Genomic DNA, 21,184 nt, shown 5'->3' with positions numbered 1-21,184 from the left:
GTGTTGTGAGCAAAGGTGGTGTGCCTAGGTCCTGGTTACTGGTTGGTTTGTTGGTTTAGGAAAGAACCTGAAATGCAGGTCATATCTGCCCAGAAGAGACTTAGGGGCCATGTGCTGCTGGATGAGTGGCTGAGGGATGCAGTCTCTGAACATTTTGCACTCCTTACCCTTGCTTTTTAAAGACCTTAGAATGGGTTAGCAAGGGAAGAAACAGCCTCTGATGGCTTCAGTGACTGTGCTGTGGCACACAGTCCCACGTTTGGAATTGGAGCATCCTTGCCTTCCATAACATTACTGGAGCCTAACTGCAATTCAGCCTTGCACCAGCAAGCCCTGAACCTAGATCTCTCCAGCCACAGCCCCTCCGAGTGGCTGCACACCTTGTAGCTTCTATAGGGGCTGGGGAACCAAGACCCATGCAGCATCAAGCCAGTTTGAGAGGTACAGGATCTCTTGGGAGAAACTGGTGTTATGCCAAAGGCACTGGTGCAGACACCTGACCTGGCATGCCTGCAGAGGGGAGGAAACAGGGGAGATGGGCACGTTCTGCAAGCTGCTTTTCCCTGCCTGTGCCAAGCCATTGCCTTTGGGCTGGCTCATGTCCTGCCTGCATTGGCTCCAAGCAAATGTTAAACCCTTCATGGGGCTGCCAAAGGGAAGAGAGTTTGGGAGGGGGGAAGAAAGGAATGGCAGAGGCTGGATGGCATTTTCCTGGGGCTCTTGCACATCCCCAGGACATCTCTGCCTGCCAGGAGGCCTTCATGTGACTTGGAAAATCACTGGCTTACTGTTGCCCTTTGCATTTAAATTTCCTTCCCTTGTCAACTCAAGCCTGCCTGTTACGTCAGTGCTCTGGAGAGTGCCAAAACAGACACGTCAGCCAGCAAAGGCAAAACGTGCTGCAGATCCACCAGTGTGCAGTGCTCTGCAAGTACTCCACTCAGCTACTGTAGGGAAATACTTTCTGAGCGTGCCTCCTCCAAGGTGGGCAATTCCTCGTTCTTGGAGGAGAAATTCAAAGCCTGGGCAGCCCTTAAGGGTGGCTGAAATCCCACACGATGGCTGAAGCCTGTGGGCACATGTCTGTTGTCCAGAAATGTAGGTTCTTGGTTCTATCTGAGAACTTAAATATATTTTTTACATTCAGGAAAGCTCAGAAAATGAGCACACAGTGCTGTTAAGGGCAGCAGGCTTCACTTACAGGACAGCATGCAATCCTCTCTGGTTCCAAGCAAAGGACATGGAAGGTCCAGATAGCTCCTAAGTAGCTTTTTGTCAACTCATCTGTGATTTTCCTATGGAAGTCATATACCAGCTAGTTGTGAAGAGGTAATGGAAGTACCTGTAAATACTTGAAATTCATTTTTCCCATGAAACTTCATAAAAGTGATCATTTCAAATATCCAGAAGTATTAATTATGCTTTCCAATAACTTCAGACAACAACATTTCTTCTTGCAGGTGGATGAAATTGTCAGAAGGCCAGGAAGATGGTATTAGGAAAAAAAAATCCTTAAAATGAGGGTGGTGAGACACTGGAACAGGTTGCCCAGGGAGGTTGTGGGTGCTCCTTCCCTGGAAGTGTCCAAGGCCGGGTTAGATGAGGCCTTAAGCAATGTAGTCTAGCTGAAGGTGTCCCTGCATATGGCAGGGGGGTTGGCACTAGAGAGTCTTAAGGTGCCTTCCAACCCAAGCCATTCTATGAATCTGTGAACTTTTACAAACTTTTCAACAAACTAAAATGAACTCAGGATTTACCAGTATAGAGAGGAAATGTGTAACAAACAGTACAAAGGTTGACAGAATGGAGGGAGTTGGAAAAGCAGAAATCCTTCTGTGGCTGAAATCTGAGTTACCAATCACAAGAGCTTTTATTTGTGCCATTGCTGTCAAGCCTTCCCCTTTCTTTTTCCAACAAAGTCAAACCCTTTTTTATCCTGTGCTCAGTCATTAAACAGCATTCACTGGGAAACTGTTTTGTTCTTCCAGGTGTAATGTGCTTACTCTGGATGTCGCACATGGTTTTTGGGGCGAACCTGTTGGTTTCACCTCCTCAGTTTTAGGTGCACATCTTGAGTATCTTCTATGCTCCATTTACTTAACTTGTCTGATGGATTTCTTTGTTACAGGCCATCTTAACTGTAAATACATTTGTGCAAAAAAAGACTCTCTCAAGAAAACAAACTCTTAAACTTAGAAAACATTGCCATTAACCCCTCCAATATGACCATAACATGGACTAATTTGATGCAAATACAGGTCCATGGGTGCAGAACGAGCAGGCTTTGCCCCTGAAATGGCCACTGTGGAGCCAGTGGGGGTTACCTGCAGTACTGACTTGTGAGGCAGCATCAGCTACAGTAATGTGAAAGGCTAAAAACTGACCAGAAGAAATGTAACACAGAAGAGCAGTATTCCAACAGCCTCCTCTTGGAAACTGCAACTTGCATGCAAGTTGTGACTTAAATATAGATTTTTTTTTTTCTCATGTTGTAAAACACCAGTTCACAGCAAGTATGAGAAGGTTTAGGGTTTTTTTTCCCAGCATACTGATAGGAAACTGAAGACAGTGGCAAGCAGTTGGTTTACCACCTACTGGCACATTGGTGGAAATTTATTCTTTCAGTCTGTAATCAAAGCAATTAGAAGGTATCAAACTCCATTTGCCAGAATGAGATCTCAGAGAAGCTGGACAAAGGTTTGCCTCCGATGAGCAGCAGCACATTAGTATTACAGTTAACATCATTCACTGCAGTTGAGTCCTCAGCAATGGTTTCTTCCTCCTCTTCCATAACCTCAGCAGCAGCAAAAGTCTTTTTTTCTGAAGAGACAAACAGACATAGAGACCTGTCCTTCGATTCAATATTTGTTGCCCTGTTTGGGTCCAGCTGTGCCTCTGACGTGGATTGAAAAGCACAAAACCCTGCTGGCTCCAGAGGCAAACTGAAGGTTTTCATCTCAATTGCATTTCTTTCCTCGTTGCTGAAGGCTTGGTATGCTGGCTGTTGACGGAAGTAACTGCAGAAACGAGTGTGCTTTGGGATGGTCACCAGCCGGTGATGGTCCTTCTGTGCACTCTTCCAACGGCTGGGGAGTGTATTAGTGAAATCTAAGGTAGTTTGGAAATCAACACCAATGCCCACAATGCAGTGGTACATCTTAGGAGAAAAGTTTGCCTTTGTAGTGCTCCTGAGCTTCTTCCATGTCTGTGTATGGAAATGGTACTTCCAGAGGTCATCATTAGGACAGGAATTTGAAATCCCTCCACCAAAAACCAGCATTGAGTCTTTGAAGACTACTGAAGCATGACCTACTACCGGAGAAGGTCCCAGGCTAAATGTAAGAGAAACCAGCAATTAAAGGGAGACCAATAGGAAATGAACACTGATTTTTTTTTTCCTTATTTTTTGTTTGATTCTGTATTTTCTCATTCGAAAGTGTGGCTGCTAAACAGCTGCATTGGGACATCAAAATTTCACTGCTGACAGCTGCCTCAATGCGTTGCCAACAGCTCTTCCCAGCAAAGCCAACTGGAGCCCCAGAAGCAGCAGCAGTACTACACATGATCTGAACAACTCCTACAATTGCCAAAACGGCAGTATCAAATGGTAGGATTAATTCTGTGTGTGTGTGTTAAATTAGTGTCACAAATAATACAGTTTACCTTGTTCTGACGTTGGACCAGCTGCTGCTTACAAAGTCCCACTTCCATAAGTCCTTCTGTTCAGTCAGTCCCATCAGTCCTCCAAAGAGGTACATGCCTGTGTGATAAACAACTGCAGAATGGCCATGCCGAGCTCCTGGGCCAGAACTGTCAGATGGGGTGGAAATGCACAACCATTTTTTGGTATCTGAAAGCAAAATATTAATGTATAGATGTACCAAATTTACCCTAGTATTTGAGGAGGGTTTTATTTCAAAGCAACTATGCAATTGGACTTGAGGGTTTCTGCTCTAAGCTTATTATAATCTAAGTTCCAACATTGAAAAGGGGCATTTGAAAAAATCAAACACTGAAAAAGTGCACTTAAAATACTCGTTTGAAATAAACTTTAAACATAAGTGTCAGATGCTGTAAGACAGATGCTACAGAAATGTTATTTACAGAGCAGTTTTTCCTATGGTTTTGCTAATTTGTTCACTCCAACACAGAAAGATAATTTCCTACCTGTAAGGGGGAGGAAGAATCAATCAACAAAAACATTCCTTCGTTAATCTCTCTGCTTACTCTCCCTGTGAGGGAGGGAAGTACGAGATGGCCACCATTCATTTCAAAACAGTGACTGAATGGCTACCAGATAACAAAAGTTACCCATTTAAGATGTCCCTGGGAATCATTTGGTTTGCAACCGGCAGATTAATGATGAGTATGCTAATGAAACCATCTCCAGGCAGGTTTGGCTCCCCATGGTCAGTTCTCAATTTGAAATTCAAAAGATGGCATTAATAGTCTGAAGTCAGAGTCTCTGCTGCAACCAAAACTTTTCGGTAATCCTTGAAGAACTTAGTGTGTGCTGAAAAAAAAAAAAAACTCCCAATTTTTTGGCTCTAAAAATATTGCAAAACTTCTTCTAGTATAATACAGTTTAACTGAATTCAGCTGGGTATTAGTTTAATTGACAGAATTAATCTCTAAATGCTGCCAAACAACAGCCAAAACTAATTACACCATTCCTACTGAAAAAACTTCCTTTACAGAGCAGGCCACACTTTCCTGCAGCAATCATTGTTTTACACTAGATGACAACCTCATCCTGCTTTTTTAACTTACCAAGATGGAAAGTCCAAAATTCCTGTGAAATGCCTCTGATGCCAACGTACCCCCCGTAGATGTACATGCTGGAGTGGTACACTACTGCACTGTGACCTTTTCTGTTAGTTGGAGCCGAGCTCTAAGGCAGTTTAATAATAAGATGAAGAACTGTTAATAGACTGTTAATAGACCAAGTCCTATCTGTAGCAATGTCTGTCTTGGAGGTGTTCCCAAGCAATGAATACCATGGATTTGGGTTGTGTTAAGTTGCTTTCAATACACGGAATAAATCCACCGGTGGAGACTTGTATGGATGCAATTACAAACCATTCTTAAATCTGAGTAACTCTCCCTTAAGAGCACCACACGATCACTTGCCTACAACCTCTGCACTCGTATCAGCAGCAGTGCTTCACAACTACTACTAGGCAGAGTTTCAGGACACCTTGTAAGTATATCAGGCAACTTCTGGGAATGGGATAGAGGGGGTGTAGCTCTTTCCATCATTAAGCACACACTTTCTACACTGAGGAAACTTTAGTCCAAAAGAGTAACTCTCACTCTGCTTGGTATAGATTTTTCCTACCACAAGTCCTAGGCTACACCCAGACCCTGAGCAGGAAACCAAATGGTTCCCACTGTGTCCAACGCAGTATTCAGCTCTGCTGAGACTTGCTTACCCAAACCTGGGGAGACCTAGCTAAAGCCAAAACAAAATATACTAAGCAAGTGCTTGGCTTTGCTCTTTTGTTGTTCTTCATTTGTTTCTTCTCAAACAGCCTAGTTTGGGGCAGGAGGGGGGGAAGGGACAGATGTCATGTTGTCTATGCTCGCTTTAGAGCAATTACAATAAACCATTTACTCCTGTATGTAAGAGCTGATACATATTTCCATCATGTTCTTTGCACGTAAACAAAATTTTATCAACATACAGCATTTTTTTCTTTTTTCCTTTCCCCACAAAAAATGACCAGGCTGTCTCAAATTTTCTCACGAATCCTTCATCAGACACAGGTAACCACAGCAGTAACTGGGCCACATACTAACAAATTTTGTGTGCAATTTTGTAGTATAGTAAAATTGTGAGAAGGAAATTTCAGTAGCAAAAGCTAAGTCATTCTTTACACAAAGCGATGTAAAACAAATCTCACAAGACCAAGACATAAATCCTTCCACTGAGGTTTCATTTAGCAGCGTCAGTAACTTGGTGAGTCCACGAATTCAGACTGGAGAAATGAAAAATGCTGTGGCACTTCACATTGCAAAATTTATTAGTGTGACTGCCAATCTGTTTTCACAACTGTACTTTAAAAAGCACTTCAGGCTCAGTTGCAATATTCCATTTAAAATTAGTTGTCTTGATAAGGAATTCAGAGAAACAGAAGCAGTAGTAAGGGAGAGGACTTAACTTCTTTTATAGCACTTAAAATTTAAGAGCAGTATTTTTAAACACTATTTTAAAGAAGGAAAAAGCCTTAGTTGCTGAAAGTGTAAAGAAATAAAGTATAGCCACATGTCTCTGAAGAGATGAGATTGGAACTGTTTGGGGGAACATATTTCAAAGCAATCTGTTTAATCAACAAAGCAACAGGCATTTGATTCACACATTCACCACTTCCTGGCTCCTTACCTCAGTCTCTGCTGGTACGTTACAGCACTCTGTCCATCTTGCAGAATCTAGGGAATTGTTTTAATAAAGCGCAGTTTACATCCCAGGCCACAAGAGGACACTCCTCCAACACTAATTTTTCAAATTACAGATCTAATTTTCAAGTAAATCTCGTCCTGGTGTTTCCCACTGACAAAGACAGAGATATTGGCTTCCCACTAAGCCGTACCAAGAGACTCACAGGAAACATAGTTTAGTTTTCATGTATCCTTCTCTGATACTGAATCATGCAGATACCGTCCTGTTTTAACTCTTTCCTAAGGCTAAACATCTCAGTGCAGAAATGATCTGTGGTTTCCAGCATTTTCTGAACTTGCAGAAACCCCAGATTTACTGATGGATGTATGGCTCATTATTACAATGATGTAAACCTTATGACAACAGCCTCATTTTTCTTGTTCATTTTCAGAGTCTTATAAGTCAGAAATTACTGATCTATGATCACCATGATGGAGAGGAAATATCAGATACCCAGCACCAGAAGCAGAAGGAAACATCAGTGCAAGCCATCACTGCTAAAAGCTAGATGTGTTGGGACAGATTTTTAAATAATGACCATGAGAAAACCAAACATGCAACAAATTTTGAGTAACTCATTCCCAGTTTTCACTGATAAGTTCTGTGTATAATAAGAGGCTTTCGTCTGAAATATTTTCTATCTGAGAATTTCTGTTCTTTTAGCAGGTATTTCAGAGAAATGATAGATGACAGAGAAGGGATTTTAGAAAACAACAACCTTGACTTAAGGTTATGTAATGAAGTAGCAAAAGAAGCTAATAAATTTAAATCTTGGTCTTGCCACAAGATTTACTGGCTCAAAAAGAAATCAGTATCTATCTCTCTCTCCTCTAGCTGACATCAAAATAAGCAGACATTATTATACATATTATTTCCAGAGGGAAGACATGCAGTGTATGACATTGCTATTAAACTCAAGTGTTGTACTGCCTTTATTAGAACACACACTCAAGAAATCCCAAATGGTTGTCCTTAAGGAAAAAAAAAAACAACAAAAAAAACCAAAAAAACTGTGTTACAAAAAAGCTAATGTTAATTTTGCACCTTCTTATTTACTTACACTTGTTTTTTCCCTATCCCACCATTCAATCTGTTGCCAGATTATGTATTTACTCAGTAAAAATACAAGATGAGATCTACTTTCTTCCATAATGAAACAAAAAGGTTGGATTTACAATTTTATGTAGCTTAAGGAAAAAAAACAACCTTTAAATGTTATATGCAATAATTATTGAGGTTTATGATCAAATAGTAAACTTGGCAGGGGGAGAGGAATGAAAATTCTGAGACCTTCAAATACATTGAAAATTTACAGTCAAGTACTTTCTTTGATAAATTAATAGTCTCATTTTAGGGGGTGAATATGCACAGAGTTTTACACACATTATTTCTTGTAAAGCCTAAGGAAGGCTATGTTACTAGCAGCAGCAAACAGTTTAGTTCTTACTCTTTATTAGTACCTATGGACTTGGAATGTCCTGTGGAAAAATCAGTCTATTGTTATCATACCAATGTCATATATCCAGAGAGGAGTTTTTGCTTGCGTGAAAGCAGAGTCCACCATCCCACCAAAAATACACAGGGTGCCCTGCAAAATGCAAATGTATTTGTCACTTACAGGTAGGTGAATACATTTTAAATCTGTTCTTTAATGAAAAGCCTGTCAACACTGAAATATAGTTAAGAACAATAAATATGATGATCTACTAACACTTAAAGAGGCAATCACAAAAAGCCACCGACTTTTAACGTCTTTATCTTGTCCCAGCAGGAAACCCTGATAAACATTCTGCTATTTTAAAGGGGCTGGCATTCCAAATCCACTTGCTCTCTTCCTTGTCAACCTGGGACAGCTCCGGAGCTGCAGATCTGGAGCTGACAGAGGCATTGCTCAGGTAATAGCAGATTATGCATGTTTATAGAAATATTTCATTGTGTTGCAGCTCTCAATATCCAAAATTGCCCTTAGTCAAAGCTGTAATTCTTATTTGCCTTCACTCCTCTGTCCCTCTTCTGTGCTGTAGCTTATCATGCAAATAAATTTAGAGTAACTGTTACAACTACACGACTAAGTCAAAGATTGTGCTGCCAAGGTCTTTATTTTGTATTACTATTATGTGTAGAGCACTGACTGAGGAAATGGGGGAGCTCCACACTGCTAAAAAGCTGAACTACTGTCACTTTATTCAGAAAGATTCTAAAACACTGTTACTGCTACAACCAAAATTGCAGGGACACAAAAGTATTTTCTGTGTATAGTATTTCAGTGCATAATAATCTGTGGCAACTTATTTCATTCTACACTAGGAAATCATTGTGTAGTAGGAAACAGCTATGTGTTAGGATATAGATGATATAGTTCTTGCTTTACTACCTTATAAGCCACCATTGAATGCTCTTCCAGTTCTTCTGGACCATCTCTTGAGCAGTCCAGCATTTCCCATTCATTTTTCACTATAAACCAAAGCTGAAGTTAAGACAGTGGTTCACTTAACACATAAACATTAGAGAAAAGGCTTTGAATTTCTCTGTACTAACAGTCAATAAGGAAAATGAAGACTTTTATTATCTTTTCCCTCTGTTAGTTCAGAAGACTGGGGCATTTTGCCTAAAATTAAATATGTGCATTTTTCTATTTAGTAAAGTTAAATGTAATAGAAATTGATCTTGTTACTGCTTTTATTTTAATGCTACACTGTTATCTACGTCAACATTCAACTACTCTGTGAGAATGAACCTAGCACAATTCTGTTTTATACTAGTAACAACAATCAAACAGGGAACACAATATATATTGAGTTAAAAAAATCTACAAATATTATTAATACAATCTCACAAGGTATTGTATTCATGTGCTCCCTTTGTGCACTTTTCCATGCATAAACTATTTGCTTGTTAGAGTCAAGAAAGCTGTATCTCCGATATCCCTTGCTAGGATTAGAATATTTTAAATAACTCAGTATTCCTGGTCAAGAAAAATAAAATCAGACTTGAAATCTAAACTTTCTGGGACACCTGCAACAGAAACAAATGCACACCATTTGCTCAGGAACAACATGTAGTTTATCCATCAGTTTGATGGAGACAGTTTAAATGTGGTTAACCTGTTCACTACTGAGCATCCCCAGTTTCATGATGGCTGTATGCAGGAATCCCTTTAATTTTGACATAAAAGGAAAAGGGCAAACTTACCTATGTCATACCTCCAAAAATCCCTAAGACTGGTAGTATTCCTTCCTCCATAGAGATAAACAAATCCTCTGCAAATAACACAGGTGTGCTTATATCGATCACAGGGAGAGAGCTGCTTTTGGGGTGCAGATTTCCAACCACAGCGTGCAGTTTGTCCTTTCATGCTGACAAATAGGACCTTATCCAAGTATTAACTTGCAAAGGACAGCCTTGTCAGGGAAAGGTCTCAATATGCTGGGGACAGGGCTTAAACCCTGCTTGGTCTGTGTAAAGAAAACAAAATAGCTTGAGATTAAAAAAAAAAAAGAAGGAGAAGGAGAAGGAGAAGGAGAAGGAGAAGAAAAAGAAAAAGAAAAAGAAAAAGAAAAAGAAAAAGAAAAAGAAAAAGAAAAAGAAAAAGAAAAAAACAAAAATAAAAATAAAAATAAAAATAAAAATAAAAAGAAAAAGAAAAAGGAAAAGAAAAAAAAAAGAAAAAAGGAAAAGGAAAAGAAAAAATAAAAAAAAAAGAAAAAGAAAAAGAAAAAAGAAAAAGAAAAACAAAAAGAAAAAGAAAAAATAAAAATAAAAAGAAGGATAGAAAATAGGGCAAAACCTTACAATACAGATGTACTGTTTTCTTTTTATTCCTATCACAACTTTGTTCATCTGTGATAAGTGAAGCATTTGAAATGCTGACTCCCCAAGTTTTATATCAGTACCACTGGGACAGAAGCACTCTTTTTATTCCTATCAACAACTTTCCTATCAACATAGATGATAGTACTATCATCTGTGATAGTACGCTAACATAAGTGAAGCATTTGAAATGCTGACTCCCCAAGTTTTATATCAGTACCACTGGGACAGGAGCACTCCCAGAGCTCCAAGTTTTACAAAGAATGTGGGTGAAGTGATAAATCCCAATACGCTGTGTTTGCAGTCTGGTAGAAAGGTTCTCACTTCTTGCGCTAATAGAACATACTGAAAATAAAACATAAAATTCAGGAAGCACTGCTATTGCAGATTGAAGTAATGCCTTAGCAGCTGCCCAGCGTTTATTTAGACTTTGCTCTGTAAATCAGCCGAAGTCAGGACGCATCTAGTGAAAACGACACGATCCCTTCGCTTGCCACGAGAGGACACTGTGTTCTGTCAGGACAGAATCACAGAAACATCCAGATCGGAAAAGAGCCTCAGGCTCACCAAGTCCAGCCTATAATCCTACTCTACAAGATTCACCTTAAAACATATACCTAAGTACCACATCCAAACGACCCTTAAACACATCCAGGGTCGGTGACTCAACCATCTCCCTGGGCAGCTCATTCCAGTGCCTGACCACTCTCTCCCTAACATCTAATCTAAACCTACCCAGTCTTAGCTTGAGGCCATTCCCTCTTGTTCTGTCTCAAATTACCTGTAAGAAGAGATCAGCACAATGTCCCTTCAGGTAGCTGTAGACAGCAATGAGGACTCCCCTCAGTCTCCTCTTTTTCAAATTAACCTGCCCCAGCTGCCTCAGTCACTCCTCATAAGATTTATTCTCTCGGCCCTTCCCCAGCTTCATTGCCCTCCTCTGGACCCACTCCAGCACCTCCACATCTCTCTTGTACTGAGGTGCCCAAAACTGAACACAATACTCAAGGTGTGGTCTAACCAAAGTTGAGTACAAGCAGACAATCACCTCCCTACTCCTGCTGGCCACAGCATTTTTAATACAAGCCAGGATGCCATTGGCCTTTTCGGCTGCCTGGGCACACTGCTGGCTCATACTCAGCTGCCTGTCTGTTACAACCCCCAGATCCCTTTCTGCCGGGAAGCTCTCCAGCCACACTGCCCCAGGCCTGTAGCATTGCTTGGGGTTGTTGTGACCCAAGTCCAGGACCTGGCATTTGTCCTTGTTGAAACCCATCCCATTAATGTTGACCCATTCATCTAGCCAAGTCCATATGAAGAGCCTCCCTACCCTCATTCAAATCAACACTGCCACCTAACGTGGTGTCATCTGCAAACTTACTGATGAAACTCTCTATGCCTGAATCAAGGTTGTCAATAAAAATGTTAAAAAGAAGTGGTCCCAACACAGATCCCTGAGGAATACTACTAGTGACTGGAAGGATCAGAAGGACAGAAGGACCAGGAATGACATTGCTCTATTAATTATCTTTAAAATACATCATGACCACAAAGCCTCCTAGTTCTAAGACTCTTTCAGCCTGATTGCAGATGTATTGAGGACTTAGGATGGAAATTGAAGGGTAACAATCTATCAGTATTGACACACTGTTAACTCTTAAATACTTCAAAGCATTGCACCCTGCCTGTTCTTCCACAGTTACAGTCTTCCACACTTACATCACACTTAAGCAGAAGTTACTTAGCATCCCAGAGGGGAAAGTCAGAACTCTCAGCTCACAATTATGCAGCAAATCCATTCTCTTGAACTGAGACCATTTACAAATTAAACCTATGCCTACCTGGCCCAATTATTTCTAATTTTAAAAACCAGCAAAACCAACAAAGCAGTAGATTTGCTTTGGATGTACAGCAACAAAAACATTTACATCTACAGAGGATTTTCGTTGCAGCTGTTGCCCACAAGCCTTTCTGAGCAAAGCAGGGACAAGGCTGGAAATTTTCCTCCCTCTCTTCAGAAAAGTGAAGACAGTCATGAAGCTTTTACAAAGCCTGGGCACTTCATGTCAGCAGCATCAGTGCAGCCAGGCACTGGGGCTATTCATCAACTTCCAGCTTAGTCCACTGGGGGCTTTGCCTGTGTGTGCCAAGTGCACTTTTCAAAGCAGCCACCATGCTTCCCAGAGGCTATCTTCTCTGAAGAGATGCCTTAGATTTAAAGTTTCAGTTTCCCAATCTAATTCACAAGAATGCTGCATAAAAGCAGCAATGTTGCTGTCAGATCAGAAAACACTTCCAGGTACTGTTTGAAATGTAAATTATTTCCTGCAAACAGTAGTTCAAACTTTCTTTAAGCCAGAACAGTTACTCAAAAACACAGTAATGACCAGGTGAGATTAAACAAAGCCCTCCCCCTCAGATCTACATACAAATATTTTCACTACATGCATTTCCACAGTGTAATTTAAGACATGTGAACTATGTCTTGAAGTTCATTGTGTAAAACTGTATTTCACTGTATGTGTGGCAGTGACAGTCAGTGTAAGCACAGTTTGCTCTGTGTGCATCCAATGACAGGGTAAGGGGGTATGTACAGAGAACACAGAGTATCTGTATCTCTATCAAAAGCTGCCATGTTATGAAAAGGGGACATCAATGTTCTTCTGGATTCATTGTAAACTAGCAGTTAAAAAAAAAAGATATGTAAAACAAGTTCTTATGTCCATAAACATGCTGAATACATCCTTGCATTTTCTGGAGTATTGTCCTAAAAATACTAAGCAAACTGTAGCTCAGTATCTCCCTGGTATGACTGACTGCTCTGCCACATGCAGAGAAAGCTAGGACACCACCTTTCCAAAATACGATTACTTTGGTCACTGAACTCAAATAGGCACAGTAAGACAATGTGCTACAGTGAGATCTGTCAGGTGTTAAACAGGCTATTTGAAAAATGTGTGCATTTTCTCTATCTGAAATCTGGACTTATCACTATTTATTCTTAAAGAAAGTGAACCCAGGAAGTGTTTACAAGATGAATTCCCTACTGCATCCCTGTCTTCAGGTACTTACAAAGAAGTCCAGGGGAAGTTGCACATACTTAGGGGGAAAACAAAGATTACAGTAAAATAAAGAAGAGACAGACATATTTTATATTTTATGTTGTTGTTTTTGATCTGAAGAAATGCATGTATCTAATTTATCATCTAATTTCTCTGTAACTTTTACTATTTGTAAGAGTGGAATATATTCAGTGATAAAAACATGCTAGAGAATCTCTTGAAGAATATTGTGACAAGACTAGCTATTTAAACTGGGTTGTTTTTTTTTAATGTAAGCTAGTACTGTAAGATATGCTGCAGAAAATGGAAGTATATTCTTTGTAGGTTGTCTTTGAAAGAATGCAAGGTTGGCAACATTTAGTCCAGGGGAATTAGCAGGTATGAAGTAGTGACACATTAGAGGTGTGCATGTCCCTACCACTTTATGACATGCCAGTGGAAAGAGAAAAGGAACTGAAGTCATGAAACACATTCTCTGCCTAACTCATCCAGGCTTCTGTGTAACCGTAGCCAATTCGTTTATTTACTTCCACAGAAAATGGGGATAAAGGCACCTCCTTTAGCAAAACATTTCAAATTTGATGATGCAGTGCCGTGTGAGTAAGCCAAGGTATAAATGCTGTCAATATAATTTAATGTGGAAAAAAGTAATACTCTCTGATATTAACGCTGTACAAAGGTCAAATTGGGTTGTGGCTTGTCCCCTTGAGTTTGGTTGGGGTTTTTTTTGGTGCTGTTGTAGTTGTTCGGGTGTTCTTTGGGTTGTTTTTTGGGTTTTGGGTTGTTTGGTTTTTTCCCCCCCTAGCTATAAAACTGGTTATTACTCTTTCCACATACCTCTGTTTGTTATTCTTCCTATCAGCGTTGCCTTCTGTTATACAAACATTTAGAGAGGAAGGCATACAGTAGATTTGCAACAAAATCCTGTCCGCTTGTTTGTCTACCTCAGTTGAACTCTGTGTAATGCAGTGAGCTGGATAGGATAACAAAAGGCCAATCAGAGATTCCCTGAATGGGTGTTTCCTCCTTATCGCACCTTCTGAGCATCAGCTGACCCTTGTGAATCACGGCCATTGACTCAGTAAAGCATTCTTGGAAGTAGAGCTACAATCACTTAAGCAGATCAGTTAACAACGTATTTAATTTCAGAGTTGGGGGGAAAAAACACATTCTCAGTTTTATCTTGAATCTTGCCTTTCATCAGTGGTATTTTAAATTACAAACTTGACTCCTGGATTGCCTTACTATAGAACAAGACTCACTGATGTTCAGCGACCATCTACCTTACCAGCCCCATTTCCAAAGAAAGACTGCTAGGCTTCTGAGAACAATGTCACCGAGCAACACTGACCTCAGCTTCAACTTGGTCGCTTACCAATAAGAAGCTCTAACTTCAGCAGAATTTCTAAAAAAAATACCCAGAAAGACAACTCAGAACATTTTTATCCAACTTTTTTCTTTTTTCTCCAAACAGCTGTAGCACGCAGAAAAATGTCTGCTGCTCTCCAAAGGCTTCTGCCATTTCGTCCTAAAATAGCTCCTGTGCAATCAATCCCAATTGTCAAAAGGCTGGAGGAGCTGTGAGATGAGGACCTAAAGAGCTGCAATTAGCACAGTAACTACAGCACAGAGTGCATATCAATTAATGGCGCCTCACTACTGTTTCATAATACAAATAACTCAGGAAATGTAGGAAGACAGAAATCATTTCAAGAAATGTAGTTTATCTGTTCATTATACAATTATTTATATTTCTATTAGATGTGGTTTCTCAGACAAATGATTTATTTATTTAAAGTATTACATGAACAGATCTTCATTAAAGCTCTTTTCCTACTTTGGTCCCCTGATTAATACCCATCTGGTTTTAATATGCTCAGAAGTATCAGATTTTAAAGGATCAAGCCTTTTGAAATATAAGGAGATATAAAACCAATCATATTGGGGGTAAAAAGTAGGAAATCTTTTTCATGGAGGTGGGCGGGGGAAGAGGAGAGGGATTTCCTGGCAGGTTTTATTTTGTTTGTTTGTTTGATTGATTGGTTTGTTTTTTGAGGGGGAGGTCTGTGGGTTTTGGTTGGTTGGTTGAGTTGGGTTTTGGGGGTTTTTTTTGTTGTTTTTGTTTTGGGTTTTTTGTTTTGATTTTTTTGGTTTTTGTTAATGACCCATGCTGTATTTTCTTGCTAGCCAACTTGATGTTGAGAGGGACACAGATCCATCCTGATTTCTCAGTTCAGAAATATTATTTTCAAGCACAACAACACTACTCCTGTTACCTTTATAAACCAAACATAATGAACTATACCAGGCCATCTGAAAGGCTTCTACGTTCAGTAACTTCTACTTGAATTTTACCATGTCTAGGGGAGTATTCTTAAGCACTATCACTGTTACAGTTCAGTGTTTCAGAATGTTTTTTTTGTAGTGAGCAGGTATTTCAAAGGTAATTTCTAAAACAGTAATGTGTAATGACAGTTTCTATATACTGTAAACTTATATATGTGACTACTACTTCTAGAGTGTGCAATCCTAGACCACTGAGGGCATTGGCACCTCTACTGCAAAACAGATGAGTGCATCATGAATCTCTCCTCATGAACAGCTTGTCTGCTTGTTTATGGAGCTCTGCAGGTAAGATACTGCATTTCTTTTATTCAGATTATTCAGATATTGAAGCTCAAATTTTAAAATTTCAGTACAAATTTACATTTTTGCATGTAACTCCAAAATGGAATTTTGCAAATGGATATTATTCATGCATTCTTTTTTGTGCATTTTTTTCCTAGAATCCTTTAACCCAGAAAATAAATCCTTTACATCATTACTGTCTAGGATTACTCCATCTCTACTACAAAGTGAGTTCTACAGTAGTAAAAATGTAGGAATTCATCAAATAACCAGCAACTGTATATTTTTATACTTTCTAGGGTGTTTTTTTTTCCTTGTTTGGTTGTTTTTTTGGGTTGTTTTATTTTCAGTAAACAAATAGTTCTTGGTTTGGAGTAATAGAGTAAATATTGAATTTGTTGCCCACATATGGTGGAAGGGATGGTTTGGAGAAAAGAAATTCAGTATTTAAAATATTTCTACAATTGTCATGTCTTTATATACAGGTCTAGTATGTGAATCAGGAAACCACCTTTGTCACTATATTAAAATAAGTTTTTTATGGTGCAGACCAAAAAACATTTATGCTACCTTACTTTCATGGCTTATTTTCCTCAGTAAATCAAAATTTCAGTTGTTGGGCTTTGTTTGTGGTTTTGAGTTGGGTGGTGCTTTGGGTTTGGTGTGGTTTGGGTTTTTTTGGTGCTTTTTTTTTTTAAGTGGTGGGGTTTTTTTTCAAAAGGAAAAGTAGAATATATGTTTTTCAATAGTAGATCTCCCCAGGTCATCTGTTAATTATGATTTCTAGCACTGCAATTAATCATTTGACTGTAATTCAATTTTGAGAGAAGTTTCTGAGAAAGAAACAGAATATATAATTCTGTAAGGTGGCACAAATACAGCGTGTTATGGACACACAAATCCAGTTTATTAGTCATGCTTAATCAAAAGTTTATGCTGCTAATAGTGTGTGTATGGGCTTTATTTATTCTTGGTCCTTAATAAAATACTTCAGCAATCTCATCTGCTTTTGAAATCTTACTTAAGATCTTGTTGGTGACTCCATCCACAGGCACTTCAAGAGCTTAGTCTCCATTGCCCTCCCATGTAACTGGGGTAGACATCCTGAGCATAAATTGTCACTTCAGCAAGATGGCTCTTTGGATGTTAACTGAGACAAAAAGGTACATTTTCATGTTCTAGATATGGCAGAGGGAGGAAATGCAGTTCCTGGTCCTCACACTTTAACATAAAAGGAATGAGAAACTTCCACCTTGTTCACAGGGGTTTCTAAGACATACTTGGCCTTTTGGCCTTTCTTTGGCAGTAATTTATACTGACACCACTGGAAACACGTTATTTCAATGCATGGGATCATCACCTTTTCCCCCTGGAAACAGCAGTTCTCAATGTTCCTAGAAGGCATCATTTGGGAATATCGCAAAAACCTATTAGTAGAATTCTTTCAAGATACAGTAGGTGGATGCCCTGGAGAGTCAATATAATAAATCTGTACTTAGGTGTGACTGAATGCATCTTCTTGACAGCTCATGACCTGCTGCCAAAGCAAATTCAAAATACTTTATTTCCTAGGGGAGAGTCTACTCATGCTAATTCACAAAATTTTCTAGGTTAGGAAGACTCTGGTTGACAAAGGAGTCAGTGGCTGCCCAGTCTGCCTGCTCTCTTCAGGCAGGGATTAGAGTTCTATAGTGTATACCTGATAGGTGAGAGTATATCAAGTGAGAATGAAAAGCTATTATCTTCCATTAACAACAACAACAACAAAATAACTGAATTTTACTTGCTTGTTCTTTATATTCCCTGACTAAAGTAAAGGAACATCTGATAAAACTCAGCCACAATTACAACTTAATGCCACACTTCATAGAAGACTGTGTTTTTCTTGTTCACAAAATATTTTGTCCTTAGAAAACCATGGAGCAACGGGATAGAGAAGACATATAAGGTTATGAGAATAGCAGAAGATGCAGCTTTAAGAAATAGGAGGGAGGAAAGAGAGGACATTTGTCAATGAGAATAATAAGATGTTCCATATGGAAAATACTAAAACATCTAGATATCATGTTAAAATCAGTATGAATTTAGACTACACAGTATGGGAGAAATCATGAGAGACTTGAGTGAGAAAGAATGTAATGGCACAACTGGCGAGACTGTCAGCAAAGATTGGAGGCAAAACTGAGTACAAAAGGGGTATTTTATAAAGAAGATGAATTTTCACAGTCAGGTGAAAGATGGTTGCATTGTAGTGTACAGTTGCATAGCTGGGATAGATTGCTTGGAGAGGAATGGCTGGATTTTAGTCTGGCAAAGAAAACAAGTGTCACACAGGCCAACAGCAATAATAACCATGATTGGTTCACAATAACCTTAATGCCAACAGTTACTGAGATGCACCAGCAAATGGAAAAAAAAAACCAAAACAAACTCACATAATATACAAAGGAGACAGAAAGCATACAAGTAACTTTACACATACACATTTTCACTCCAAATTCAAATGAAATTACTCATGTGAATAAAACCAGTGGTATGCCTGAGCCTGCACAACGTAGCCTAGATACCAGAGCAAAAGAAGGACCAACTCTTTTGTTAAAAGTCTGAAAAAATGTTTTGCAAGCTGTTTTCATATTCAGACTCCAAATGACAGGGTACATTTTTGACTGGAGCCTGGGTTTCTGAAAAATCCCCACTCTAAGCTAACATGGTCCAGTATTCATCCCAAGCCAGATACACTTTGGCTTGAGTTTTGGATGGCTGCATTTTTTTTGTCTTTTGCTCAGTAGAAAGCATTTTGATGCTTTATGCTCTTTGACTGTGGAAAAAGGAATGAGCAAAAGGGCGTTGAATCTCCTAAAGTGTAAGCAAGGAAACAAGAGTTCTGGCTGGCCCTACCACAGACCTCCTGTGCAGCATCACGGAAGCCACAGGTTCCCTTTCCCCAGCAGTCTCCTGGCTGCAGAGCACTTCCTTCCTTTCTGTGCTTTGTTTCTTTTTGTACCTTTGGACGGAAGCAACTTGGTGTACAACGGTGCAACTGTGTGTGTACTAAAAGGCTGCCTAAGTGTTCTCGGTGATGCTGTGCATGCGTTAATGCTGGTCAGTGTCCTCACCAACTTCCCTCTGCTCCTTCGGGTGGCAACAACAGCCTCACAGATGCTGGCTTTTCCTCGGCAGGCACCGGAGTTGCTCTGGCAGGAGCCATTGGAGCCCATCACCACCCTTCCTGCCGTGCCCTTGCTCCAAGCGTGCACCTCCCTGAGTGCAACAGATCACCATCCCAGCTGGGGGTTTGGTTCTGACAGGGCATGGAACATTAACAACAAAGTATGTTTTGTTTGGGGTTTTGGTTGGTTGGGTTGGTTTTTTTCGTGATCTAACAGGGTAGAGAATTATAGAATGGTCTGGGCTATAACGGACCTTAAGGATCCTTAAGGTTCCAAGCTCCCTGTAATAGGCAAGGCCACCTTCCACCGGACGTGGCTGCTCAAAGCCCCATCTAGCTTCCCTTCCGTGGAAGGGGCATCCACGGCTTCCACAGGCAACCCGGTTCTCTGTCACACCACCATATAGTAAAGAACTTCCTTACGTCGACATCAGCCCTCTTTCAGTTTTTAGATTTACTCTTACCCCGTTTAAAGCCACTACTTTCGTCTGGGTAAACCCAGTCCACCGTCCACCTCACACCTCACCCGCTGTCTCCCCTCAGGTTTGCCTTCACAGGGGCACACTTATACCCTGCTCATCCCCCGCCCAGGCGCTAAGCGGGAACACACACTGAGCGGCGGAGGGGGCAGGTGGGTTCTTCCCTTCCCGAAGCTCCCGGGCAGCCGGCACCACGGCAGGGGCAAAGGCCGTCAGCAGGGTGCGTGGCTGCTCCGCCCGGAGGCCGCTAGGCACAGTGCGAGGCGAGGGGCGTTGCCGCGGGCGGGCCTGGGTGGATTGCCGGGCCTCTCCCCCTTGGCCCAGGCAACACCTAGCAGCGAAACCCCCTCCCGAGGGCCCTTGGCTGCCTCCTCCCGCTCCCCGGCCTTCCCCTCACCTCACGAGGGCGGCGGGGCCGGCGCTGAGCCCAGAGCGGGCGGCAGGGGCGGCTGGCAGAGCCGGGTGTTGGAGCAGCTCGATGTGCTGCCGTCCGCCCGCGGCGCTGCGGCTTGTCCCTCGGGTGGGGACAGGATCGGGGAGAAGCTGGCGGCGTTTGCGGCCCTAGCGTGGCCGCCGTGGCCGCAGGCAAGCCTGGCTCCGCAGGCAGGCGGGGAAGCGGGTGGTCTCGGAGGCGGGAAGCCGTGATGCTGAGCGGCTGCGAGGTCCTTCGGGCTGGGTGCTCTTTCGGGAGGAGGGCTGCGGAGTCGTTTAACGCTGTGGCACAATGCTGTTATTCATGGGAAATGTGTAAACTCCTGCTTCTGGCCTGAACGCAGCCAGAAACAAACTTCGTCCTTCTCTCTCTCTCTCTTTCCACACACATCCCCCCCCCCCCCCCCCCCCCCTCGTTTGTTGTTGGGAAGAGGGAGTACGGGGAGCAGTTTGTTTTGGTACTCAGTTCCAAGCCCTTTTAAGTCAGCGTTTGGCCCAAAGATCTCTATGCTTTCCTCTGAGCCACAGCCCCAGCGCTTGCTTGGACTTGTGTCCTTGGCTTTCTACTCATCTGCTTCAGCTTCTGCCGGGTTTGCCTCTCTTTGTTTGGGGTTTGTTTGTTTTTCTCCTCACTGTTTATCCTTTACAGCTACAGGGGTCTTCAGAAAGTAGTCACAATGGAAATGCCCTGCCCACATGTGCCTCTTCTTAACACTGACATATTTGGGGGTGTAGTCTACTACTTTTTGCTTAGTGTTGCTCCTAAAAAAGAGTGTAATTCTTTTTTCAGTTACCGCATGTCAAGACTGATAGTTACACCTAGTCCATATCAATACAAAACATGTGGCCTGGCCTAGCTGAATAACATGAGTACCTTCAATTATATTATGCCTGTTATATCTGAGCATGCTAACAATATATGCTGATGGGTTTTGTTCTTTTTTTAATGCTAAGCCTTTGGATGTTACTTAGAGGCAAGTCCAGACCTACCATGCAGAACTTTCCCTAGACCCTTATAGTTGCTTCCTGCTAGGAATAATAAAAAAGCCCTAGCAGAAAATCAAAACCAAATAAACAAAACAAAAAAAAAACCCCAAAACACAAAACCCCCAAACCAAACCCTGAAACAAGCCCACACATTCTTCATAAAAAGAACTCTGAGATC

At 41.0% G+C, this 21,184-nt stretch overlaps 1 protein-coding gene across 2 annotated transcripts; it reads right to left on the bottom strand.

Moving 5' to 3' along the window:
* Positions 1-1,845: 1,845 nt before the first annotated feature.
* On the bottom strand, positions 1,846-20,223 carry LOC135182924 (leucine-zipper-like transcriptional regulator 1). 2 transcript variants are annotated; one of them, XM_064157537.1, is made up of 8 exons: positions 19,985-20,223; positions 9,632-9,894; positions 8,814-8,893; positions 7,949-8,027; positions 6,383-6,429; positions 4,771-4,891; positions 3,664-3,850; positions 1,846-3,332 (listed from the first exon to the last, which is right to left on the bottom strand). In XM_064157537.1, exons 2-8 carry the CDS (start codon positions 9,792-9,794, stop codon positions 2,642-2,644), a joined length of 1,368 nt encoding a protein of 455 aa, XP_064013607.1. In that variant the 5' UTR covers positions 9,795-9,894; positions 19,985-20,223; the 3' UTR covers positions 1,846-2,641. The 2 variants fall into 2 exon arrangements, with proteins under 2 accessions (XP_064013607.1, XP_064013617.1); XM_064157547.1 differs by lacking the exon at positions 19,985-20,223 and adding an exon at positions 19,056-19,571.
* Between the last annotated feature and the right edge of the window lie 961 nt (positions 20,224-21,184).

Source organism: Pogoniulus pusillus, chromosome 2, assembly GCF_015220805.1.
Source record: "Pogoniulus pusillus isolate bPogPus1 chromosome 2, bPogPus1.pri, whole genome shotgun sequence".
In the NCBI taxonomy this organism is placed as follows: domain Eukaryota; kingdom Metazoa; phylum Chordata; class Aves; order Piciformes; family Lybiidae; genus Pogoniulus; species Pogoniulus pusillus.
Note: the sequence above shows the minus strand (reverse complement) of the source record. Positions and strands in the feature narration are given on the sequence as shown.

What these genes read in the sequence shown, in the direction of transcription:
- LOC135182924 (XM_064157537.1), bottom strand. Translation starts at nt 9,794, where the DNA reads ATGAAAGGACAAACTGCACGCTGTGGTTGGAAATCTGCACCCCAAAAG. An exon ending in TTTTTGGAGGTATGACATAG is followed by an intron (nt 8,894 to 9,631) that starts GTAAGTTTGCCC and finishes TTTGGTTTATAG; the next exon opens with TGAAAAATGAATGGGAAATG. An exon ending in ATTTTGGACTTTCCATCTTG is followed by an intron (nt 3,851 to 4,770) that starts GTAAGTTAAAAA and finishes TTTTGCTTTCAG; the next exon opens with ATACCAAAAAATGGTTGTGC.